Source organism: Pongo abelii, chromosome 1 (assembly GCF_028885655.2).
Source record: "Pongo abelii isolate AG06213 chromosome 1, NHGRI_mPonAbe1-v2.0_pri, whole genome shotgun sequence".
Classification (NCBI taxonomy): domain Eukaryota; kingdom Metazoa; phylum Chordata; class Mammalia; order Primates; family Hominidae; genus Pongo; species Pongo abelii.
This window is the reverse complement of record NC_071985.2, coordinates 78,962,570-78,989,652: the sequence shown is the minus strand read 5'-3', so window position 1 is coordinate 78,989,652 and position 27,083 is coordinate 78,962,570. Positions and strand designations below refer to the sequence as shown.

At 37.5% G+C, this 27,083-nt stretch overlaps 1 protein-coding gene across 2 annotated transcripts; it reads left to right on the top strand.

The window, feature by feature from the left end:
* The first annotated feature begins 67 nt into the window (after window positions 1-67).
* Window positions 68-26,020, top strand: FMO3 (flavin containing dimethylaniline monoxygenase 3). Of its 2 annotated transcripts, NM_001131348.1 has the most exon segments (9): window positions 68-134; window positions 1,834-1,971; window positions 11,937-12,125; window positions 15,819-15,981; window positions 16,222-16,364; window positions 18,939-19,138; window positions 22,250-22,605; window positions 24,416-24,488; window positions 25,315-26,020. In NM_001131348.1, coding segments are annotated over 8 exon segments (1,599 nt in total). In that variant the 5' UTR covers window positions 68-134; window positions 1,834-1,839; the 3' UTR covers window positions 25,658-26,020.
* The last annotated feature ends 1,063 nt before the right edge of the window (window positions 26,021-27,083 follow it).

The window sequence follows — 27,083 nt, the reverse complement described above, 5'->3', positions numbered from 1 at the left end:
CTCTTTAAGAGCAGCTCCTCCCATTTTCCAACAATCTTCCTAATGTGTGGGCTCACTAGAACATTTTCTCTTTCAAACTGCCCAGACAGTTGGACAGGACATAGACACACAGAAGAAAAGAAGACAAAGAACAGGTAGGAAAATTAAAAAGGTAGGAGGCTGAGGCAGGTGGATCACCTGAGGTCAGGAGCTCGAGACCAGCCTGACCAACATGGTGAAACCCAATCTCTACTAAAAATACAAAAATTAGCCAGGCGTAGTGGTGCATGCCTGTAATCCCAGCTACTTCGGAGGCTGAGGCAGGAGAATCACTTGAATCTGGGAGGCAGAGGTTGCAGTGAGCCAAGATCACACCATTGTATTCCAACCCGGATAAGAGCGAAACTCCGTCTTAAAAAAAAAAGAAAAGAAAAAGAATAAAAGGTGATATAGTAAAGGGTTAGGGTGGGATGGGTAAATGAAGAAGGAGCATGCTGTAGTTTTATACCAAATATGGCTAGAATGAGAATGATATAATTCAGGCAGTTTGTTTCTGGGAATCACGGATAATGATTTTTAATCATCCAAGTCTATTTCTCTGCATAGCTATGTGATTTTGTCTAAAAAGAAAAAAAAAATAGTGAAAGAAGTAGTGGTAGAGCCTAAAGACAGTGTCAGGAACAGAAAAAAGTTAGGAAATGTAATTTTCTTAGAGGCGATGAAGGTTGAAGGTAGTGGGAAAAAATTGTTTTTAGGTAAGAACATGACTTCTTTCCCCCCGCCCCACCACCCAGAGAGAAGGTCTCACTCTGTCACCTAGGCTAGAGTGCAGTGCTGTAACCATAGCTTACTGCAGCCTCAAACTCTTGGGTTCAAGTGATATCCCAGCTCAACAGGACTATATAATCCCAGAGTAGCTGGGACTATAGGTATGCACCATTTACTTGTCTTTTTAATTGAGAAGGTGAAGAACATTATTGATGGGGAGAAGGGGTGACTACCTGGCACACTGAAATACAGACATCTTCAGACCTTGTTCCTCATTATCCGTATCTAAGTAAAAAGAAGATACAGATTGTGTGTGTGTATGTGTGTGTGTGTGTGTATGTGTGTGTGACTGTGTGTGTATACATATACATATATGTTTCTTCATTCCCATATACAGGCATATGTATGTGGGTGGGTGGGTGGATGTGTCTACAGGTGTTTTAGTTGTGAATCTTCTTTTATTTCTTCTGCTTACTCTTTTTGGTAGACAGTAAATGACAAAGTCCAAAAGCAAAAAAGATAAATATGTATGCTGGGTTATCAGTCTCTTAATTTTGGAGAGCTGATGACTAAAACCAAAGTGCTTATTTTTTTTCAGAAGAAAACTTTCTCTTTAGAAATTAGAGAGAAATGAAAATGTAGTTAGATCACTGAAAGAAATTTGTTTTCTAAAGTCAAGGTCTTACTCTGTCACCCAGGCTGGAGTGCAGTGGTACAATCACGGCTCACTGCAGCCTGGAACTCCTGAACTCAAGTGATCCTCCTGCCTCAGCCTCCTGAGTAGCTGGGAGTACAGGTACGCACCACCACACCCAGCTGATTTTGTTTGTTTTTTGTTTTGTTTTGTGGAGACAGGGTCTCACTCTGTTGTCCAGGCTGGTCTCGAACTCCTGGGCTCAAGTGATCCTCCCACCTCAGCCTCCCAAATTGCTGGGATTACAGGAGTGAGCTACCATACTCAGCCGGTGTTTCTTAAAAAGTAAAGTTTTTATTAAGCCAAAGAGTGAAATCAAAATAAATAGATAAATAAGTAAATAAATTTTCAGCAATGTTGTTACTGGAAATGTTCTCTGGGCCTTTGCACAGGTGACCATGGGGAAGAAAGTGGCCATCATTGGAGCTGGCGTGAGTGGCTTGGCCTCCATCAGGAGCTGTCTGGAAGAGGGGCTGGAGCCCACCTGCTTTGAGAAGAGCAATGACATTGGGGGCCTGTGGAAATTTTCAGTGAGTAGCATGTTGTTGTAATAGACAGGAAAATAGGTTGGGAAGTGTATAAGAGCACGCTGTATGCACACAGGTTTCCAAACCTGCTACCATGGCAGTTATCATATCTGTTAGAATTGGAATCCACTAAGTACAGTGTCAAGAGCAGGTTGGAAAGTAACCTCCTTGCAAGTCAGAAGTAAATTAGACAATGGGCTTTGAAATTCTCCATTACAGTTCTCCCTTGATAGATCATTAATAAGACCCACTTGGACATAAAATTAGTGGTAAATATTAGTTAGGTTTATGTAGTTATAATTAAGTTATTTACTCATTTAAAACACAATAACTTTTCACTTTTTTTTTTTTTTAACAGATTTAGGGGGTACAAGTGCAGTTTTATTACATGGATATAATGTATAGCAGTTAAGTCTGGGCTTTTGTGTAGGCATGACCTAAATAATGTACATTGCATCCATTAAGTAATTTCTCATACCTCAACCCCCTCCCACTCTCCTACCCTTCCAAGTCTCCAATGTCTATTATTCCCACACTCCATGTCAATGTGTATACATTATGTAGCTCCCAATCATAAGTGAGAGAATATGTAGTATTTGACTTTGTTTCTGAGTTATTTCACTTAAGATAATGGCCCCCAGTCCCATCCATGTTGCTGCAGAAGACATAATTTCATTCTGTATTATTGCTGGGTAGTATTCCATGGTGTATGCATATATACATACATATGTATGTATATGTGTCTGTGTATATATATACATATATGTATGTATATACCACATTTTCTTTATCCAATCATCCTTGTTGGACAACAAGGTTGATTCCATTTCTTTGCTATTGTGAATGGTGCTGTGATAAACACATGGGTGCAGGAATTTTTTTTTTTATATAACGACTTCTTTTCCTTTGGATAGATATCTAGTAGGGGCATTGTTGGGTCAAATTGTGGTTCTATTTTTAATTCTTTGAGAAATCTCCATACTGTTTTCTACAGCTTATATTCCAACCATGTTTCTTTTTCTCCACATACTCACTAATATCTGTTATTTTTTACTTTTTTTTTTTTTTTTTTTGAGTTGGAGTCTCACTCTGTCTCCCAGGCTGGAGTGCAGTGGCGCCATCTCAGTTCACTGCAGCCTCCACCTCCTGGGTTCAAACAATTCTCCTACCTCAGCCTCCCGAGTAGCTGGGGTTACAGGTGCCCACATCCAGCTAATTTTTGTATTTTTAGTAGAGACAGAGTTTCGCCATGTTGACAAAGCTGGTCTCAAACTCCTGAGCTCAGGTGATCCGCCGGCCTCGGACTCCCAAAGTGCTGGGATTACCAGCATCAGCCACTGCACCTGGCCTTTTTGACTTTTAAATAACAGCCATTGTGACTGGTGTAAGATAGTATTTTATTGTGGTTTTAATTTGCATTTTCTCTGGTAATTCGTGATGTTAAGCATTTTCCCATATGTTTATTGGCCATTGGTATGTCTTTTTTTGAAAAATGCTTATTTGTCTCCTTTTTCCACTTTGTAATGGTGTTATCTGTGCTTCTTTAAAATTGAGTTGCTTGAGTTCCTTATAAATTCTGGATATTTGTCCTTTGTTAGATGCATAGTTTGCAAATATTTTCTCCCATTCTGAAGGTAGTCTGCTCACTCTATTATTTCTTTTTATGTGAAAAAGATTTTTAGATTGTCTATTTTTGTTTTTATTACATTTTCTTTTGAGGCCTTAGTCATAAATTCTTAGTCATAGCCTAGGTAAAAGAGTTTTAGCTATTTTTTTCTAGAATTTTTATAGTTGCAGGTCTTACATTTAAGTCTTTAATCTCTCTTGAGTTAATTTTTGTATATGGTGAGAGATAGGGGTCCACTTTTATTCTGCATATGGCTATCTAATTTTCCAAGCACAATTTACTGAATAGGGAGTCCTTTCCCCAGTGTATGCTGTTGTCAACTTTGCTGAAGATCAGTTGGCTATAGGGATGAGGCTTTATTTCTGAGTTCTCTATTTTGTTCCACTGATCTATGTGTCTATTTTTATACCAGTACCATGCTATTTTAATTACTATAGCCTTGTAGTATACTTTGAAGTCAGGTAATATGATACCTCCAGCTTTGTTCTTTTTGCTTAGAATTGCTGAGGTTATTTGGGCTTTTTTTGGTTCCATATGAATTTTTAGAATTGTTCTAATTCTGTAAAAAATGGCATTGATATTTTGTTAGAAATTGCATTAAGTCTTTTGGGCATATGGTTATTTTAATGATATTGGCCCTTCCAATCCATGAGCATGAGATGTTTTACCATCTGTTTATGTCAGCTACAATTTCTTTTATTCATGTTTTGTGGTTTTTCCCCGTAGAGATCTTTCACCTCTGGTTAAATGGGTTCCTAGATAATTTTTTATTGTTGTTTGCTTTTACCATTCATTTGGCGAGGCTACCAAAGTGATTGGGACCATGGATTTTAAAGTTTCAGGTGCTGACTTTGGTCTTGTGAAACTACATAACTGAGAATTGCTTTGAAGTTCTTCAATGCCCCTTTGTCCTGTGCATTTGTAATAAGCGTTCTATTAGCAGACATGCATGTATGCACTCATTAAATCACTTCATATGTTGCCAAACAGCAGCAGGAGTAGGGCTTCCCTGTGTTCTCCACTCAATCAGTACAGTCTTCCAGCCTTATTGCCTGAGTCTTATTTTTCTTCTTCTGATAAACCCATTAATATATATGCAAATTTAGGAAGATTAATGACCCTTTTGAAGCCACTATTTCCTCCTCAAATGCAAAATCAGTATTATATTATTTACCTCAATGAAAAGGTTGTATTTAATGAAACAGTGTCTGTAACAGCTCTTTAAATATTATAAAGACATGAGATATCATTCTTATTAATACAGATATTTTGCAGACTGCAAAAAACTCTTGAAACCACCCAGCATCTTTTTTTCAAAAAACATGGTATGTTTCTTTTATTTATATATATATATATATATTTTTTTTTAAGTATACTTTAAGTTCTAGGGTACATGTGCACAACGTGCAGGTTTGTTACATATGTATACATGTGCCATGTTGGTGTGCTGCACCCATTAACTCGTCATTTACATTAGGTATATCTCCTAATGCTATCCTTCCCCATTCCTCCCACCCCACAACAGTCCCCGGTGTGTGATGTTCCCCTTCCTGCATCCAATGTTCCCCTTCCTGTGTCCATGTGTTCTCATTGTTCAATTCCCACCTATGAGCGAGAACATGTGGTGGTTGGTTTTTTGTCCTTGCGACAGTTTGCTGAGAATGATGGTTTCCAGCTTCATCCATGTCCCTACAAAGGACATGAACTCATCATTTTTTATGGCTGCATAGTATTCCGTGGTGTATATGTGCCACATTTTCTTTATCCAGTCTATCATTGTTGGATATTTGGGTTGGTTCCAAGTCTTTGCTATTGTGATTAGTGCCGCAATAAACATACGTGTGCATGTGTCTTTATAGCAGCATGATTTATATTCCTTTGGGTATATACCCAGTAATGGGATGGCTGGGTCAAATGGTATTTCTAGTTCTAGATCCCTGAGGAGTCGCCACGCTGTCTTCCACAATGGTTGAACTAGTTTACAGTCCCACCAACAGTGTAAAAGTGTTCCTGTTTCTCCACATCCTCTCCAGCACCTGTTGTTTCCTGGCTTTTTAATGATTGCCATTCTAACTGGTGTGAGATGATATCTCATTGTGGTTTTGATTTGCATTTCTCTGATGGCCAGTGATGATGAGCATTTTTTCATGTGTCTGTTGGCTGCATAAATGTCTTCTCTTGAGGAGTGTCTGTTCATATCCTTCACCCACTTGTTGATGGGGTTGTTTTTTTCTTGTAAATTTGTTTGAGTTCATTGTAGATTCTGGATATTAGTCCTCTGTCAGATGAGTAGATTGCAAAAATTTTCTCCCATTCTGTAGGTTGCCTGTTTACTCTGATGGTAGTTTCTTTTGCTGTGCAGAAGCTCTTTAGTTTAATTAGATCCCATTTGTCAATTTTGGCTTTTGTGGCCATTGCTTTTGGTGTTTTAGACATGAAGTCCTTGCCCATGCCTATGTCCTGAATGGTAATGCCTAGGTTTTCTTCTAGGGTTTTTATGGTTTTAGGTCTAACATTTAAGTCTTTTATCCATTTTGAATTAATTTTTGTGTACGGTGTAAGGAAGGGATCCAGTTTCAGCTTTCTGCATATGGCTAGCCAGTTTTCCCAGCACCATTTGTTAAATAGGGAGTCCTTTCCCCATTGCTTGTTTTTGTCAGGTTTGTCAAAGATCAGATAGTTGTAGATGTGTGGTATTATTTCTGAGGGCTCTGTTCTGTTCCATTGGTCTATATCTCTGTTTTGGTACCAGTACCATGCTGTTTTGGTTACTGTAGCCTTGTAGTATAGTTTGAAGTCAGGTAGCGTGATGCCTCCAGCTTTGTTCTTTTGGCTTAGGATTGACTTGGCGATGCGGGCTCTTTTTAGGTTCCATATGAACTTTAAAGTAATTTTTTCAATTCTGTGAAGAAAGTCATTGGTAGCTTGATGGGGATGGCATTGAATCTATAAATTATCTTGGGCCGTATGGCCATTTTCACGATATTGATTCTTCCTACCCATGAGCATGGAATGTTCTTCCATTTGTTTCTGTCCTCTTCTATTTCGTTGAGCAGTGGTTTGTAGTTCTCCTTGAAGAGGTCCTTCATGTCCCTTGTAAGTTGGATTCCTAGGTATTTTATTCTCTTTGAAGCAATTGTGAATGGGAGTTCACTCATGATTTGGCTGTTTGCCTGTTATTGTTGTATAAGAATGCTTGTGATTTTTGTACATTGATTTTGTATCCTGAGACTTTGCCGAAGTTGCTTATCAGCTTAAGGAGATTTTGGGCTGAGATGATGGGGTTTTCTAGATATACAGTAATGTCATCTGCAAACAGGGACAATTTGACTTCCTCTTTTCCTAATTGAATGCCCTTTATTTCTTTCTCCTGCCTGATTGCCCTGGCCAGAACTTCCAACACTATGTTGAATAGGAGTGGTGAGAGAGGGCATCCCTGTCTTGTGCCAGTTTTCAAAGGGAATGCCTCCAGTTTTTGCCCATTCAGTATATTGGCTGTGGGTTTGTCATAAACAGCTCTTATTTATTTTGAGATATATCTTCTCTATTTCTTTTAATTGTGATGTTAGGGTGTCAATTTTAGATCTTTCCTGCTTTCTCTTGTGGGCATTTAGTGCTATCAGTTTCCCTCTACACACTGTTTTAAATGTGTCCCAGAGATTCTGGTATGTTGTGTCTTTGTTCTCGTTGGTTTCAAAGAACATCTTTATTTCTGCCTTCATTTCGTTATGTACCCAGTAGTCATTCAGGAGCAGGTTGTTCAGTTTCCATGTAATTGAGCGGTTTTGAGTGAGTTTCTTAATCCTGAGTTCTAGTTTGATTGCACTGTGGTCTGAGAGACCGTTTGCTATAATTTCTATTCTTTTACATTTGCTGAGGAGCACTTTACTTCCAACTATGTGGTCAATTTTGGAATAGGTGTGGTGTGAAACCCCCTAGCATCTTATACAATGTTGTGATGCCTACTGTATGTTATTAAAATGTGTTGACAGGGCTTCAGATTAACACACTGGTGATTCTTAGGGCTTTTTGGTTGTTGTTATTTTTGTTTCTTTGTGGCCAAACTTAGGGCTACTTTATCAAGCACTTTCTATATGACACATGACTTTTTCTATTTAATTAAATATTTATAATAATCCTATAAGCTAGGTATTTTTTTTCCTTTTACAAATGAATTTGAAGCTTAAAAAGAAAAGAAAAAAATCATACAGCTGATAATGGTAGAGAAAAGATCCCAATTCAAGATTGCCTTTCTCTCCAGCCTATTCTTAACTCCTTTGTAAATTGCTGGTTGCCATTTCACCAAGTGGCCTATTAAGCTAACCATGTCTTTTTTTTTTTTCTTTTTTTCTTCTTTTTTTTTTTTTTTTTAGACAGAGTTTCTCTCTTGTTACCCAGGCTGGAGTGCAATGGCACAATCTCAGCTCACTACAACCTCCGCCTCCTGGGATCAAGGGATTCTCCTGCCTCAGCTTCCCGAGTAGTTGGGATTACAGGTGTGTGCCATCACGCCCCGCTAATTTTTGTATTTTTAGTAGAGATGGGGTTTCACCATGTTGGCCAGGCTAGTCTCGAACTCCTGACCTCAGGTGATACACCCACCTCAGCCTCCCAAAGTGCTGGAATTATAGGCATGAGCCACCACTCCTGGCCAGCCATATCTTATACACAGTGATCTTAAACCAAAGCCTCATACTCAAACTTACTTTGCAAGACGTTGCTGAAGATAGAACGCACTGCTGATATGGCTATTGAGAGGAACACAGCCAAAGACAGCTAATTTGTCTTTCTTGCTGCTTGAGGAAGACTTTAAAATTTGAACCTGGCATCACAGGTTGATAAAACTGAACTGCAACATGTGCTACCCTTCAAGAAAAAGAAAGGATAGCCCAGAGGGTAGAGCCTCAGGCCCTGAGGGCAGAGGCCTGAGCCACAGCCTTCAAGCCTAATGGAATTTGTCCTGCTGGATTTCAAAATTGCTTGGGATTAATGATTCTTTTCTCTCCTCCTTTTTCCTCCCAGGTTAAATGGGAATGTCGATAAGGGTTACCCATGCTTGTCCCACCATTGTATTTTGGAAGAAGATAACTTGCTTTCTAGTTTCACAGATTCACAGATAGAAATTTTGCCTCATCCTGGTCCATACCCAGAGTCTCATTTATACCTGATTTAGATAATATATATGATGATGAGATTTTGGACTTATGAATTGAAAATATATAAATGAGAGTTGAGACTTGATTTCATGCTGCTATGGGTTGAGACTTTGAGGATGTTGGGATTGGGTTAATGTATTTTGCAGATGGGATGGATGTGAATCCTTGGGAACCAGAGGATGGCCTGTAATAGGATGAACAATTGAACAATGCCCCTCCTCAAAGATATCGCATCCAAATTCCTGGAACCTGTAAATGTTATCTTACTTACAAGAGAAAAGGGTATTTGCAAATAAATTAAGTTAAAAATCTTAAGATGGAGAGATTTTTCTGCATTATGTGGGTGAGCCCCAAATGCTATAATGAATGCATCGTTAAAAGAGAGAGGCAGAGGGAGATTTAACACAAGGAGAAGAGAGAAGGTGATGTGATGACCTCAACAGAAAGAGAGAAATTTGCAGATGCTATGCTCTATCTTTGATGATGGCCAGAGGAGCCATGAGTGAAGGCATACAAGTGGGCTCTTGCCACTGAAAAAAATAAGAAATGCCAGCATCCACCAGAAGCCAGAAGAGACAAGGAATGGATTCTCTCCAGGAGCCTCTGAAAATGAACATGGTACTGTCACACTTCATTTTCAGCCTACTGATAGTGATTCCCGACTGCTGACTTCTAGAACTGTGAATCAATTGCTATTATTTTAAGCCATTAACTTTGTGATAATTTAATACAGCAGCCACAAGAAACTAATACCTTTGGTTTTTCAGTGTTTCCTATTTTACTACTGTGAGGGGGCTTATAGATTGCAAATGATGGCACAAACAGCAGTGTTTCTCAGATCACTAGAAGTCTGCAGCACTAGGCTGAGTATTCACATTATGAGATTGTTGTAAAATTGTTCTAATTTTGTATTTGCCTTCCCTTTGGTTTCTAACATCATCATTTTACATTATCTTAACTTTTTTTAAATTTCAGAGAGATCCAAACATTGGTTAAAACTTAGCTAACACTAAGGGTGCCTATAGTTGAAACTGTTGGAGCTGTTTACTACAGCACTTTCTATGCCGTTCTAGTTCTGACTTCTAACCCTGATCTAGAGCCACAATGATGTATTTCCCTCACCTTCTTTGGTCACAGAAGGAGGACATTTCACCCAGATCTGCGGCCTAATCACAGGCCACATTTCTGAATAGGCCACGGATCTGGGGAAAATGTCCTCTTTTCTCAGGAGCTCCCCAAACAATAAATCAGTAAATCATATGAATTTTTGCATGAAGTTTTATGAATAGAGGCTTTCTTCTGGGAATACCACACTTTTTTAACTTCCTCTGATTTTTTTCTAGACTATGTATCAATTTTTTTCTTTAATGTTTCTTCTCTCTTTATGCTGATTATCATCTCTTTAAACTTACCCAACTCACAGAAAGCTGCAAATTTTTGCACTTCCCCATCCCACATGCCTATAGCTGGGTCAGCAAACCATGTGAGCAGCAGAAAACTCATGTCCTATTTAAAGAACACACTGCTTTCTGAAATGAACATGGCAACTAATCTGCCAATTAATTATTTGTCTATAATGAAACTGCAGCCACACTGGCTTTTGACGTGATTGCAATATTCCAATATTCTACTAAAATTTCATGTTCTGGGGGCCCTGACAACTTTGAGTTAAATGAGCTCTAATTAGGAGTTTCTAGTGCTCAGTACTTTCCAATATAACTACACATAGAGATCTACAATCTGATCTTTCATCATGAAACTTGAGATGTAAGTACCTTGGTGCTTCAACAGAGCTAAACCAAGGCTCCACCTCTTCCTAATCATGCTCCTACCAGTATTTTTTTTTTAACTTAATGCCTTTTATTCATTCAACAGCTTGCTTTGCAGAGCTCACAGCTGTAACAGATGTGTCCTATGGTAAGCTCTTCCACAGTAACTGTAGCCTGTTGGTCATGAGCTTCTATTTGTTGAACTCTACATTGTGACTGCCAAACTTGGCTGCACCTTAGAATTACCTGAAGAGCTTTTAAAACTTGTTGTCAATTAAATCAAATTCTCTGAGAGTGGGACCTAATGCTCAGTGTTTTTTTTAAAGCTCCCAGTTTATTTCAGTGTGTGGCTAAAGAACCATAACACAATGTCCTAACCTTCTCATTACTGATCGTTCTTTCTTCAAATGTTCTTTTTCTTTATTCATCATCACTTAACATTTCCTCTAAGACTGTATTAGCATAGTTCTATAATTCCTTAGAGTTAAAGCACATTCAGATATTTTTACATCATTGAAATCTAAAACTTTGTGACTTACGTAAGTGCTCAAAACGCATGCAATGCCCATAAATTCTGTGTTAGATTCAAAATAGTTAACCTTATTTTATACATTATAGAAATTCTAAGGTTAATTTTTTAAAAATTAGGTCTTAAAATGCTTACATTTACAAATCTGATCAATAGTTGCAACCTCTTATTACTGTTTGCTTTTATAAATTGACCATTAGATGCTTGTGCTCATGAGTTGACACATTGAAATTATGCAAGGTTGAATTTTGAAAAATCTCTGTCACCATATATAATGGTTCAAGGGAATGAAAGGATTCTAGTTACATAGGCCTAAAGGACATAATGAAATTTAAAATTTGTTTCCCTTAGAAAAGATTAAGATATATTTTCTTAAAAGATATTAAGAAAGGTATTCTTCCATATCCTAAGTTCTCTTAATAAGTTTCCATGATTAGCATCAATTGTTGAAGTGAAGTTAATTTCTGTGTGTCTTACCGAATTTACTGTGGATAAAGGATGACTTAAATAAGTATACAGTTGGCCATCTGTTTTTGCAAGTTCTGCATCCACAGATTCAACCAACCATTGATTTAAAAAATCCAAAAATAAAAAATAAATAAAAATAAAAATAAAAATATACACTACAACTATTCATTAAGTATTTACATTGCATTAGGTATTATAAGTAACCTAGAGATGATTTAAAGTATCTGTATATAGGTTATATGAAAATACTATATCATTTTATATAAGAGACTTGAGCAATCGTAGATTTTGGTAACCACGGAGGTACTGGAACTTTCCATAGATACCAAGGGATGACTGTAATTACTTGGAACCAGCCCTGACCATGATCAGTATACTCATTTACCAATTCTCTTCCATATGAAACTATACATTCACAGGACCATGCAGAGGAGGGCAGGGCTAGCATTTACAAATCAGTCTTTTCCAACTCTTCCAAAGAGATGATGTGTTTCCCAGACTTCCCATTTCCCGATGACTTCCCCAACTTTATGCACAACAGCAAGATCCAGGAATATATCATTGCATTTGCCAAAGAAAAGAACCTCCTGAAGTACATACAATTTAAGGTAAGATGTTATCAACAATTTAGCTCTTGTCACAATGCTGAAGAAGTCTATGTCTACTACTGGATTCTCATTTGTTCCTTTCAGTTTCCCTTTCTAATTTGTCAACATTTTTAACGGTGTGGCCTGTCTAACTCTAGGTTTAGAGAATTACCTTCTTCTCAAGGATACATGGAAAATTCACAAAATTTGACCACCTACAGTTCTTAGACTAAATCACTACTAATTTAGAAATCAATACCAAAGAAATAAATGTAAGAATTTAGAAAAAACTCTTTTTATCTAAATAACATATAGGTCAAAGAAGAAATTTCAATGGGAATTTAAAAATATCTATAACTGAATGTTAATTTAGTCTATGTATCAATACTTGTGGGAAATATAGGAAGCTATATTTTCATGAAAATTATAAATGTAAATGTTTATATTAGAAAATGAAAAAGTTTAAAAATAAGGTAAGAAAGTTTAAGAAATTAGTAAAAGAATGACAGAATAAACTCAAAGAACATAGAATGAAGGGGATATAAAAATAAATTTATAAAATGTAAAATAAAGCATATGTACAAATTGAAATTTAATTATTTGAAAGGACTAATAAAATAAACAACAGGAGCCAAGTGCAATGGCCCATGCTTATAGTCCCAGCACTTTGGGAAGACAAGGCGGCAGATTGCTTGAGTCCAGGAGTTGGAAACTAGCCTGGGTGACATGGAGAAACCATGTCTCTACAAAAAATACAAAAATTAGCTGGATGTGGTGGCACATGCCTGTGGTCCCAGCTACTAGGGAGGCTGAGGTGGGAGGATTGCTTGAGCTCGGGAGGTAGAGGTTGCACTGAGCTAAGATCATGCCACTGCACTCCAGCCTGGGCGACAGAGTGAGACTCTATCTCAAAAAATAAATAAATAAACAGTAGATAAAAAGCTGGCAGTTTAAGGAAAAAAATAATCAAAGGCACAAATAAATAATATTGAGAAGGAAAGGTTAGACAAAATGGATACAGATGAATTTAAAAATATAACAAGAATACTGTAAAAGTGCTTGCCAAGTAATATTTTAAGTTGGTTAAATTTTCTCAATTTTTAAAAAAAATCTTATCAAAACTCACTCAATAATAAGTAGAAAGCCTGAATGGTCATTTGATGATTTATAGTTCTTTTGACCTAGAAATTAAAAATCTTCCCATAAAGAAAATAAACAGTTCCATGGGTAAGTACTTCCAAATTTGCAGTGAACAAGTTATTTCAATATTTTAGAAACTTTCAGAGACTTGAAAATGAGATATGATTTCCAAAGTTATTTTATGACATTATTACCTTTACATCAAAAGCAGACAAGATAATACGAAATAGGAAAATTACAGGCCAATCTCCTTCATGAAAATCAATGTAAAAATCCTTCAAAAATGAATCCAACAGAGTATCAAAAGAGATTAACTGGGTCAAATGGTATTTCTAGTTCCAGATCCCTGAGGAATCGCCACACTGACTTCCACAATGGTTGAACTAGTTTACGGTCCCACCAACAGTGTAAAAGTGTTCCTATTTCTCCACATCCTGTCCAGCACCTGTTGTTTCCTGACTTTTTAATGATTGCCATTCTAACTGGAGTGAGATGGTATCTCATGTGCCTTAAAACTTAAAGTATAATAAAAAAAAAAAAGAGAGATTAACTGTCTTGATTGAGTTGAGTTTGGCCTAAGTATGCAAGAGTATTTTAATACTAAGAAATATAAATATATATTTTACTACAAAAACCTGTTATAGGCAGAAAACCACATGTTTATTTAACAAATTCAGAATTTAAAATTCAGTTACATTAACTGAAATTTAACACATATTTATGCTTGAAAGAAAAAAAAAGAAAATGAAAAGAAAACTCTCGCCAAACTTAGAGCGGAATTGTCTTGAACCAGCAAAACATACACAAACATTATCTTAATCTTTATCTTAATTTATCTTAAATCTGCACTGTTCAATATAGTAGCCACTAGTCACAAAACTGAGATGTGCTGTAAGTATAAAATATACACAAACTTTCCAAGTCTTATTATAAAAAAGGAAAGTAAAATACCTTATTAATAAATTTTAATTACATTTTGAAATGTTAACATATCAGACAGATTAAGTTAAATTATACATTTTTTTTCAGTTTTTAATGTGACTATTAGAATTTTTTTTTTTTTTTTTGACACGGAGTTTCACTCTTGCTGCCCAGGCTGGAGTGCAATGGTGTGATCTCGGCTCACCATAACCTCCACCTCCCAGGTTCGAGTGATTCTCCTGCCTCAGCCTCCCAAGTAGCTAGGATTACAGGCGTGCACCACCATGCCCAACTAATTTTGTATTTTTAATAGAGACGGGGTTTCTCCATGTTGGTCAGGCTGGTCTTGAACTCCCAACCTCAGGTGATCTACCTGCCTCACCCTCCCAAAGTGCTGGGATTATAGGCGTAAGCCACCATGCCCGGTCTTAGAAATTTTGTAATTGCATATGTTGCTCATACCATATTGGTACTGGTCAGTGCTGTGCTAAAGGATGAAAAGTTAGAAGCATTCACTTTAAAGTTTCAGAACAAGATAAGAATTCCTAATTACTATTATCAATAGTAATTACTTCTTTTCAATAGTCTTAAGAAATTTAAGAAACAGTGCCGTAAGTAAAGAAAAATAAAGAGAATGACAACTCAAAAGAAAGTAAAACACAGTTATTGAAGATAATGTGATTCTCTATGTAGTAAATCCAAAAGAATATATAAATTACTAGAATTCATAGCAATACAAAAAGAGTTAGGCAAGGTGGTGGTATATAAGATCAATATATAAAAATGAATTGCATTTCTGTAAACCAGCAGCAAACAGAAACCTATCCAAAAAAAAGTTGCCATATACAATAGCATAACTAATTAACTAAATAATCCCAGAGTTATTCTAAACAAATTATGTATTAGGTCTTATGGGTCCATAAGTGCTCATTTTATTATATTTCATAACTAACAAAAACGTAACATATATGTGTTTGTGAATTTTCTTATATGTATGAAATAAAGTTTTTAAGAAAAACTAATACCAAATAGAGATTCTTTTTCCAATATAATCAGAAGAATTGAAAGATTTTTTTAAAACAATGAGCACACCAATAGGCAGCCATTTAGCTGTGAACAAATATTTATTGATAATCTAGTCAAAGCTACTCAGTGTATAGTCCAAGTGACATCAGCGTCACCTAGGAGTGTGTTAGAAATTTGAATTTAATAGTTTTAATTTTAATTTAACAAATTTAATACTTTTCTGGATCGCATTTTCATATGTTCTAGTTCAGTACATCTATCTTTGAGCTATCTTTAATGTACTGAGCCAGAACATACAGGAATGTGATCCAGAACATTATTGGCCATCAGATTTTCTAGTATACGTGATGTGCCCCTCTTGTAAATTATAATTGAATTCACTGCCACATCTCCAAGGGGTGTCACTCTTGTACTCCAGAAAATACTGGTTATGCACAAGAAATCATGCAGGGAGAAATAGACAGATACCATTTAGTGTTTTGATTTATTCTGAGGGAATTTTAAATTTGTAATATGTATCTTAATCATTAAATATTTTTCCTAACCCACTTCTCTTTTTTCATACTGTATCTGCCAAAACCATTTGCTAGCATAGAAAAGAGGGGTTTCTTTCTGTATTTCTCTTAGACATTTGTATCCAGTATAAATAAACGTCCTGATTTTGCAACTACTGGCCAGTGGGATGTTACCACTGAAAGGGATGGTAAAAAAGAATCGGCTGTCTTTGATGCTGTAATGGTTTGTTCTGGACATCACGTGTATCCCAACCTACCAAAAGAGTCCTTTCCCGGTAAGGCCAAAATTTAAGCTGCTAGCCACATAACTGACAAAAATGAATATCTCAATAATGTCTTCTTTTTTCTAAAAGTACGAGCAGGTTAAATTAAAATATACTTCTGTTATATCTAATATGCTTGGTGTGTTAAAATAGCACATTATTGTGACTGCATCTATTCACAAGGTCGCTTCTGTTAAAGTCTTTGTTAAATATATGACTCAAACTGCCATATATTTCTCACTTTTCACGCAGGACTAAACCACTTTAAAGGCAAATGCTTCCACAGCAGGGATTATAAAGAACCAGGTGTATTCAATGGAAAGCGTGTCCTGGTGGTTGGCCTGGGGAATTCGGGCTGTGATATTGCCACAGAACTGAGCCACACAGCAGAACAGGTACTACTCCCCAGGTACTCAGGTGACTCTCATTACTGACAGAAGAGTTATTATCATTTGAAAGGTGTGATATGAAATGTGGGGGAGGAGGGAAGGGTATCTGATGTAAAGACTAAGTGGTATTTCACATAGCTGAGCTTCCCCAAGTAACAGGTGAGGTTTTAAATCGCTTCATAGACAAAGGCAGAACATCAGCAAGGAGTAATACTGTCATTCAACAATCTCCTTCTTCAAGACATTTGGTGCCTAATGTCTCTGATCAATTTCTCTAAAACTAGCACAGATTTAGGGTTAAGGTTATGACTCTTAGACTCAGGCAAGTCCTTCAATCTCTCTGAGGCAGGTTTCTCAATGGTAAAACAAATAAAAATAGAACCTACTTCTGGGCTTGTTATAAAGTTAAAAGCTTTTGAATAAGATTTAAGCAATACAGAGTGGCTCATTTATTCATTCATTTATGATGCATGCACACATTTATTCCATGACTACTTATTGAGGGCCTACTATGTGCCAGGCACTGGCTTGGGTGCTGAAGACAGTGGTGAACATAACAGGCATGATCCCTGCTCTGGAACAAGAGCTGCCACTGGAAAAAAGGATAAACAAGTGATTCAGGCACTAAATGCTATGATTCCAAAACTGCATGCTTCACAAAGGAGGTAGAACAGAACCAGTCCTTGAACAATAAATATAAATCATGAGACTGAAGAGGCGACAGAAGCTGTTCTTAGAATTGGAAATGCCATGAGCAGAGGCATGAAGACAAGAAAATGAGCATTGTATATTTTACTATTGTAGGTTATAGTTTCATCTTGCTGGAATGGAGGTTCTTAATGCTAACAATTTGTATGACGCATTATGGTACTCAAATACCTTCCTGTAAATGGGCTCCTTTGCTTGTGGGAAGAAGATAGTTTTATTATAGAAAGGATAAATGAGGACCAGAAATGTCAATTGTCTTCTCGAAAGTCATCGAGAAAATTAATGTTTGAGCCACTGAAGGGTTACAGAACTGAAAGCCAAAGCTTCCGAATCCAAGGAACAGTAGTTATAGGATTGAGTTACAGGAAAGAAAGATTGGGATCAGGTTATATCACATATTTTAAGGACTTGAATGACAGGATAAAAAAGATTTCTGCATAAATAAAGGTAAATCATTATTTCAGCTTCTTGGGTTTAGGAAATTTATGATGAACTCATAGTTTTAAGAGATTTGTATTTGTATATGTGATTATTTGCATATGTGATAAATTAAAAGGAAGATCAATTTCAGAGGCTATTTAATTAATTGATCCTTTAGTCTCTTTTTTTTTTTTTTTTTTTTTGAGACAGAGTCTCACTCTGTTGCCCAGGCTGGAGTGCAGTGGCACAATCTCGGCTTACTGCAACCTCCGTCACCTAGGTTCAAGCAATTCTCCCATCTCAGCCTCCTGAGTAGCTGGGATTACAGGCACCCGCCACCACACCCCATACCCAGCTAATTTTTGTATTTTTAGGACAGACAGGGTTTCACCATATTGGCCAGGCTGGTCTTGAACTCCTGACCTCAGATGATCTGCCCACCTAGGCTTCCCAAAGTTCTGGGATTATAGGCGTGAGCCACCATGCCAGGACTCCTTTAGTCTCTTCTTATTTGTCCAGTTCCTCTTATAACAAATGCCTTGAAGTGATATGGCATATAAATATTGGTTTTAAAAAAGACAAAGAAAGCCTGAAAACTACACTATTATGGATTAGCGTAACAGAAGGGGAAGGAAAGGAAACTGACATTTACTGAGCACATACTACCTGCCAGGCAACGTTAGCCATGTGACATAGTTTATCACATCGAATTAACCCTTACACAAATTTGATGAGGCAAATTCGATTCTCTCCATTTTAGGAATGAGGGAACAAGATTAGAGAAGTTAAAGGAATTTTTTCAAATCACATCATTAATAAGAAGGAGAGCCAGCATTTGAGCGTATGGTTTTCTGATTCCAAATTTCTCACCTTCTTTCCAGATAGTAGCAGGCATTTTGGTTTAAAATGCCTATTTTGAGATCATAATTGCTTATTTGTAGACAGCAATAGTTAGAAAAGCACTAGGGAAAACATGACTAGAATTCAGTTATTAGTCACCTGTAGCAGAGATTGATTAAAATATGAAAATTTGCCTGCAGCACTATGACAGGGTGGCTGACCCTAAGATGTAGACGTAAAGTTGAGAAGTTTATTTGGGAACACTCTCAGGATCAATACTTCTGCAGGAAGGGAAGGAAGCTTCCGTTTACTTTGAAGATGGGATGGTCCTTTGGCATTGCCCCAATTTGAGGTGAGGGACTGGGCCTTTATATGCCTGCATTGACCAGTCACTAGATGGAGGAAACTCAGAAAGAGTAGAAGATGTTGGGTTAGGCCCCTCTCTTCAGCCAAAGCAACAGTCAAAAAGGACTGACAGCTGAGAGATGTCTTCTGACACCACTTTCTGCAGCTGGGGTAATAGATCCATTCCTCAAGAGGGATCTGGGGTGCTCACCAGTATATCCACTACAAATGGTCACTAATTTCATGGTTGAATTGGTGTTTTTTAAGGTCATGATCAGCTCCAGAAGTGGCTCCTGGGTGATGAGCCGGGTCTGGGACAATGGTTATCCTTGGGACATGCTGCTTATCACTCGATTTGGAACCTTCCTCAAGAACAATTTACCGACAGCCATCTCTGACTGGTTGTACGTGAAGCAGATGAATACAAGATTCAAGCATGAAAACTATGGCTTGATGCCTTTAAATGGGTAATGCAGAGTTAAACGTGATATGCCTGCTGGCCTTTAGTTCAGTGTCAACAACCCTTAATGTCCTGTAACCCCAAAACAAATCAAAGTATTAGCAATCACAACTCATATATCAGAACTGCAAAAATTAAGAGTGATTTCCTATTTTGCAATCCTCCTTACTATATTTACACAGCTGGAAAATTATATAATGCCTCAGGAATTAGTCCCGGGAGTAATGATAATCAAAGTTAACCTCTTTTAAGCATTTTATACATGCCAGAGATTTAGCGAGACTCTGCTAAGGCTCTGGCATATATTATTTCATTTTATCTTACAATTATGAAGAGAGCTCTATTAGTATCTCCATTTTAGAGATGAGATAACTGAGTTTCAGTGTAGTTAATAACTTTACTAAGGTCCCACAGCCAGGAAGCAGAAGCAGCATTCAAAACAAACCCAGATCTGCTGATTCTAGGGCCTCTCACTCTTGGCCACTTGCTCTACTCCCTGTCACTTAATGGCAAAGTTAAGCACATCAGGAGAACGTTCCATGTCCTACCTTTCCCTTTTCATTTCATCACCCACCCCTTAATGGACCCCTCTCACTAAACACATACAGACCAATGCTTGCATCTTCAGTCTCCTCCCCGTCTTCTCCTATAACATCCTCCAAGCCAGTAAAATAACAAGAAATGACTTTGACAAGAGGTGAAAAACCCAAGTTACGAGCTGTTTACATCAAAGTGAATTCATTAATTTGACAAACATTCATTACACGTTTATTATATGCCAGGTCCTGTGTTTAGCCCTGTGGATACAGTAGTGAACAAAACAGGCAAAAATCTCTGTCCTCATGGAACCTACATTCTAAGTGGTGGGAAACAGACAAACAATAGCATAAGATCATATGGCGATGTGTGCTTTGGGGAAGAAAACAAAGCAGATAAAGGTAATGGCAAGTGCTGTCAGGACAATTTCCAATAGAGTCCTCAGAGTATGTCTCAGGGAGGAGACTTTTAAGAAAACCTCTGAAGGAGTTGAGGGAATGAGCCATGAAGGTCTCTGGGGAACGGTATTCCAGACTGAGGACATAGCCAGGGCATTTACGGGCAGGGCTGGCATGATCAACAAACAACAATGGGGCTTCTTTTCCTGGAGAAAAGAGAATGAGGGGAGAGCACCAGGAGATAAAACCAGAGACATAAAAATTGTTGGATGGCATGGGCCTTGTAGATCATTGTAAGGACTCTGGCTTTTACTCTGAAAGCAATGGGAAACTACAGCAGGCATCTGAGCAAATGAATTACAAGACCTAAATTAGTATTGCAGAGATTGGTCAGCTTCTGTGATCATCATTCAATGTAAGGGTAGGGCAAGGAAGGAAGCAAAATGACCAGTTAAAAAGCTACTCTCAAAAACCTGAATCAGAAGGAATGTTAGTCTGGACCAAAATTGTTAGCAGTGAGCGGTCAGAATTGGGCAGATTTCTGGATAGCTTGAAGGTAGACCCAAATAGGATTTTCTGTGGACTGGATAGAGGATGAGAGAGCAAGGAGGGAGTAAGAATATCTTCAAGATATTTGAAAAAGGATGACATTGACATTTACTAAAATGTGAAAAACTACAGGAGGAACAGAAGTTCAGTTTTAGACATATTAAAGTTGGAATGCCTATTAGACATTCGGGTAGAATAATGTTGAGCCAGCAGTGGGAAACACAAGACAGGAGGGAGGCTCAAACCAGAAGTTAAAACTCTGGAGTCATGAGAAAATTTTTCCTGAAGAAATGGAACTAGATGACATCTCTTGAAGAATGCATGTAAATGGAGGAGACGAAAGGTCTGACGGCTGAGTCCTGAGGTATGCCATTGTCAGAAGTCAGGAAGAGGAAAAGAGGAGAAGACATCTGTGGGAGACAGAAAAAGAATAGCCAGCAAAGTAGGAAAGGAACTGAGAGAGAGTGATGACCTGGAAACAAAATGAATGCAGTGTTTCAAGAAAGAGGAAACCATCAATTATGTTAAATGCTAAGTTGAGTAAAAGGGAAAGTGAGGGTGGACCACTGGATCTAGGAGCCTGATTCTGATGGCCTTGACAAGAGCAGTTTCAGTGTGGTAATGGTGGAGTGAAAACCTGATGGCCACAGGTTTCAAATAAATGGCAGGTAATAAGTGCAAGTGAGTCAAGCCTTTTTCCAAGTAACATTCCAACCAATCTCATTGTCCAGCTCAGTTTGTTCTCCAGTGGAATCTGCCTGTAGCACTCTCTCACAGCTCCCACAGCCAAACAAGAACAACACTCTTTCCTTCAACTGTATTCACATTCATCCCTGGGTTCAGATTTCTCTGCTCCCACTACAGATATTATTGAATAAAAAGTAGTCCAAAGCTCTCCTTTCCAGGCTTGCAGTCGCCAAAGCCTCAAACTGGCACCCTCCCTCTGGCCTTATTTAAATTCCTGGGTGCTCCCTCCTTCACCTGACTGGTGCCTCTGTCTGCATGGGGCTCATACTTCATCCCTCAAGAGCCCAGCTGCAGCTTTCACACCTTTGACTTTCCTCCTCCTATTTGGTCTTCTCCACATTATGATGACCACCTTGGAGTATACTGAATTAAGAATAACAGTTAACATTTTCGAGCTCTATACATATGCTAGAGACTGTGCAAAACTCTTTATATCATTTAGGGAACTTCTGAGGTAGTACAAACATTACTGACATTCCAGATGAGAAATATGAGACACCAAGAATTTAAAAAACATAATCTTATCAAGGTTCCCACTGAATAAGTAGCAACTTTAAAAATGTAAACACTGAGGTACCCTCACTTCAGAGTTTTTCCTGAAACAGGCTTTAACAGGGAACTGGGCACAAGCCTTTATTCCGGGATTTGGAAAGAGCTCCATGGAAGAGAAGGATCACAGAAAATAGAGATGGGGCCAGCAAATAGCAACTTCTCTTACTTCCCAATGTTGCCTGCCATCAGTTTTGTTCTTCAGCCATATTGGAGATGCTCTATGGCTCAGAAGAAAAAATCTTGGGTCATTTTTTCCTTCCTTATCAATTTATATATGGACCAATAAAACGAGGGAAATATTACACTTCTAATAATTGTCTCTGTTTTCCATACAGAGTCCTGAGGAAAGAGCCTGTATTTAATGATGAGCTCCCAGCATGCATTCTGTGTGGCATTGTGTCCATAAAGCCTAACGTGAAGGAATTCACAGAGACCTCGGCCATTTTTGAGGATGGGACCATATTTGAGGGCATTGACTGTGTAATCTTTGCAACAGGGTATAGTTTTGCCTACCCCTTCCTTGATGAGTCTATCATCAAAAGCAGAAACAATGAGATCATTTTATTTAAAGGAGTATTTCCTCCTCTACTTGAGAAGTCAACCATAGCAGTGATTGGCTTTGTCCAGTCCCTTGGGGCTGCCATTCCCACAGTTGACCTCCAGTCCCGCTGGGCAGCACAAGTAATAAACGGTAAGTCAATAGAGGCTCATGGATTGGGAAGATGAATGCCAGTAACAATAACTTCGGATCTTTGTGAAAACAATAATCCTAGTTACAAGGTCCCCTTCAGTTTTGAAAATGTATAATTCTATATTCCTTGGTGCTGTATTTTGTTAGCAATTTAAAGTATACCAGTTTGGATTATTGTATGAAATACTACAAGATATTATTAGAGGAGGTATTTTGAGACTTATAACTTCTTACAGCTGATAATTACCCAAGATCATTTATTAGACTTGAGACTACCAAAGCTTGCATCCACTTAAGACTAAGTGAATGACAACTTTATAAAATTATGATTGCAAAACTCAGTAAAATTACACTGCTTGAAAAGTTCATAAGAAAATATGTTTACAAGCCAATATCCAGCCAACTTCAAATATCCACAGTCATGGAAAATATAATTGCTGGAAGGCAATGGCTTTTCCACTACTATTTTCTTCCCTGACAAAATAAGGACAAACAGTGGATCAATAGAGGCAGAAAGTGCTCAGTGTAGTAGATGATCAGTCTGTAATACATGAGAATACTGAGTTCTTATATTTTACAAAGGAAACAACAAACTTGATTGGGGTCAGGCAAGAAAGGCAGGCAGCATCCCCCAGCAGCAGGCTGGAATACAGTTGTGGGGAGATGCAGATCACACGACCAGGTATCCAGGAAGGTAATGGCATGAAATTTCACTCAGGGTTCCACTTAGGGTTCAGACCCAGAGAGGCTGGCATTAAAGGAAGGGTGGGGACCCTTACTCTCTATGAGGACAAGAGTTGTAACTTGGGCTCTGAAGAAAGGAAACAAGGCAATTTATGGGGAAAATTGATGTACACGGCACAGGCTGTCTTAAGGGAAATGAGACACAAGGCAAACAACCTAGGTTTGGAAAACCAGAGTACCAAGACAAGAGGGGCTAGTTACAAGCAGCCCAATGGCAGTAGTTGGCGGGCTAAAAAACAGTCTCTTTCTTTTCAATCTCTTCTTCTGAAAAGCATGACAAGTTCCAAGGCCTGGAACCATGCCACATCTACAAAACTGTTCAAATGACCCTCCCTGTAAGAAATGTAGAAATGGGAAATTAAGCAAGCCATTGTAGGTCTCAAGCAATCATATCTGGGCTAAGAGTTTTATTCTCTTTCAAGTTGATTCCAAGATTGCCAAAGAAATCATCCTAAATTTGAAGTATTTCTGGACACAAAAGCCTGTTTTGGTCTGGGTTTTAGACAATTCTGCAAACTTACGTAAACCTGGATCCTGGGGCAGCCCCAAGTCAGATCTAGTCTCCTGGGTCTCCCTTATGTCCTTGGTGACTTGTGGACAGTCCATATCCTCAGTCACATTCCAGAACTACTGGCTTTCCATAGAAAAACTTAGTCCTTCACAAAATTCTATATCTTATCTTCTGGAAATTCAATTTTCTGGCAAAGCAGGATTAATTTCTATGAAGATTTTTCTTCATAAATCTTGGAAAAGTGATGCCAATTCACCTCTGTTTGGCTATAATTTAAAAGACAACATTCTTAAAATAAGACTCAGAGATTAAAATATATCTATGAAACTGTTTTGAAACATCTTGTAACCAGTTTAAGAGGAAAGCTATTTAGGTAATGTTTTTTAATTATTATGACAAATATGAGTTCTGAGAAGACTAGAACTGAATTTGATGTCTGTCTGAAAATGATCACCAATTAATGTAATTCATAACTCATTATTAAAAAGGGAAAATTACAGGCTAGTCCTATGCCAGGCTCATTTAATTACCATCATGTCTTTCCTTCTTTTTCAGGAACTTGTACTTTGCCTTCTATGGAAGACATGATGAATGATATTAATGAGAAAATGGAGAAAAAGCGCAAATGGTAAGAGTACCTATTGTAATAGGAGTGTAGGATTTCCATAGAAAAGTGAGAATTTATGAATGCTTGGAACTGTTTTAATCTTAAATTATCCTGAATGATGTCATTGGAATGACAGCTACAAGCTATATTCATCCATTCAACAAATATTAATTGAAGACCTACGTTGCTTCTGACATTGTATTAAGTTCTTGTATTAGTACAAGGCACAGAGTGAATAATAGGATTGAGAATCTACATTACATAGACAGTTTTAGCCCTCCATGCCTCCTGTAATATATCATAGAAAGGAGACCCAGAAAGGATTTGAAATCAGAGGAGTTTGGGAACACATGGATGTGGACTTCCATTCTCTAGCCCATAAATCCTCTAAGATGTAGAGGATATTTCAAAGGTATACCTCTAATGAAAATGACTCAGAAAAGTGAGAATGAATCTGGAGAACTGGAGAATGAATCTGAATTTCTAGTTGTCACTAATTAGCTCAGTGGCCATGAACTATTATAGAAGCGTCACTTGAGCAAGAGGCAATCTATCCATTTGTAAATAAGGATAAAAGATGTATTTCTCAGCTACATTGCAGTGTTGGGGTATTTCCAAATGAAATCAATATGAAAGTTCTTTAAAAAATCTACAAAGTACAGGATAAACAAATGACATTCTCCTTATACAAGAAATTGATGTTGTATGTCAGGGTAGTGTGGGAAATTTTTTTAAAAAGAGAGATAGATGTTAATTCTCACTGATATAAAGTTGTGAGCCATTTTCTCTGTTCTGTTTCTATACAGAGTTTGGGTATCCACAGTAGTGTTTTCTCTCCCATCTCCAGGTTTGGCAAAAGCGAGACCATACAGACAGATTACATTGTTTATATGGATGAACTCTCCTCCTTCATTGGGGCAAAGCCCAACATCCCATGGCTGTTTCTCACAGATCCCAAATTGGCCGTGGAAGTTTATTTTGGCCCTTGTAGTCCCTACCAGTTTAGGCTGGTGGGCCCAGGGCAGTGGCCAGGAGCCAGAAATGCCATCCTGACCCAGTGGGACCGGTCGTTGAAACCCATGCAGACACGAGTGGTCAGGAGACTTCAGAAGCCTTGCTTCTTTTTCCATTGGCTGAAGCTCTTTGCAATTCCTATTCTGTTAATTGCTGTTTTCCTTGTGTTGACCTAATCATCATTTTCTCTAGGATTTCTGAAAGTTACTGACAATACCCAGACAGGGGCTTTGCTATTTAAAAATTAAAATTTTCATACCACCTACTTTTCTATACAGCATCTTTTGCAGTACTCTGTAGACATTAGTCAGTAACACAGTGCTATTTCTAGGCTCTGAAATAGCCACTTTAAGAATCATGTCATGATCTTAAGAGAGCACTAATCATTTCTGTTTGGGTTCCACTAACACTTCAAAATCAGAACTATATTCTTTATATCTAACTTAAATCATTTCCTGAAACATTTTGACATGATTCCTTTTTCCTTTTAAACAATGTATGAAAGATGTATTTTAAATCTAAATAAAGAGCAAATTAAGCAGAATAATTATAATATGATACTCTCAGGCTACTTCTATAAGCTATTTGCAGGGTCAGGGGGGGAGTTTGGCTATTATATTATTTTTCATTTGTTTGTTTTGTGCAACATAATCCAGGTAAGACCTCCTCTTCCCTGCCCAAGAAACATTGCATAAAGACCTGGTCTATATTGAAAGTTAACACAAAGTAATTTATTTTATTTATATTCTCAATAAGGAAACAAACTTTTCAACTTCTAGCAGCAAAAGAATAATAGCAATAGCAATGAGTGTAGTACCAAATAATAAACCTTTTAGCTTAATCTTTTAAAAATTAAATATTTAGCCAAAACTGTGACCAAAATCGAATGCTTATAGATTAAAGATTTATAGTCTTATATAGTCTACTCCAATAAACTTATGAGGTACCACAATAAATCTAAAACTGTATTTTATAGTGTATTACATTTTATAGTTAAAATTTTCATAATAATGATTTTTAAATTTTGACATTATAGAGCAGATAAAATCACCTGCCAGAATCATCAGTCATCAGAGGGCTCCACCAGTTATTATACTACATATTTCTTACTAAACTTTCCCTTCCAACTTAGATCAATGGAGCAAATGTATGTGTGTGTGTATATATATTCCTCTTAAAGATCCACCAGTCCCATTCCTGTGATAATCCACTAATTCATTAATCCATAAATGATGCTTCAATTTATTCAGGCAGAGTCCTCAGAACCCAATCACCTCTTAAAGGCCTCACCTTTCAATACTGCTACATTGGGGATTAGTTTTCAACATGAGATCTGGAGAGAAAAAACATTCAAACCATTGCATCATACAAAAAAAGGATATTAAAAATTGGATTATAGCAACTTAATCTTCTATTTATTTTTGTACTGGCATTTATAACATGAAGTAAAAAATTTTTATGGGCTGTGTTTAATTTTTAGTTACTTGATTCCATTTAGGGCACAGGTTTTCAAGAAAAGTTTTGCTTCATCTGGGAATATTTGGGAATATTTCACATCTGGTGAGAAGACCTTAAAAGCAGAATGTTACTTTGCTACCATAA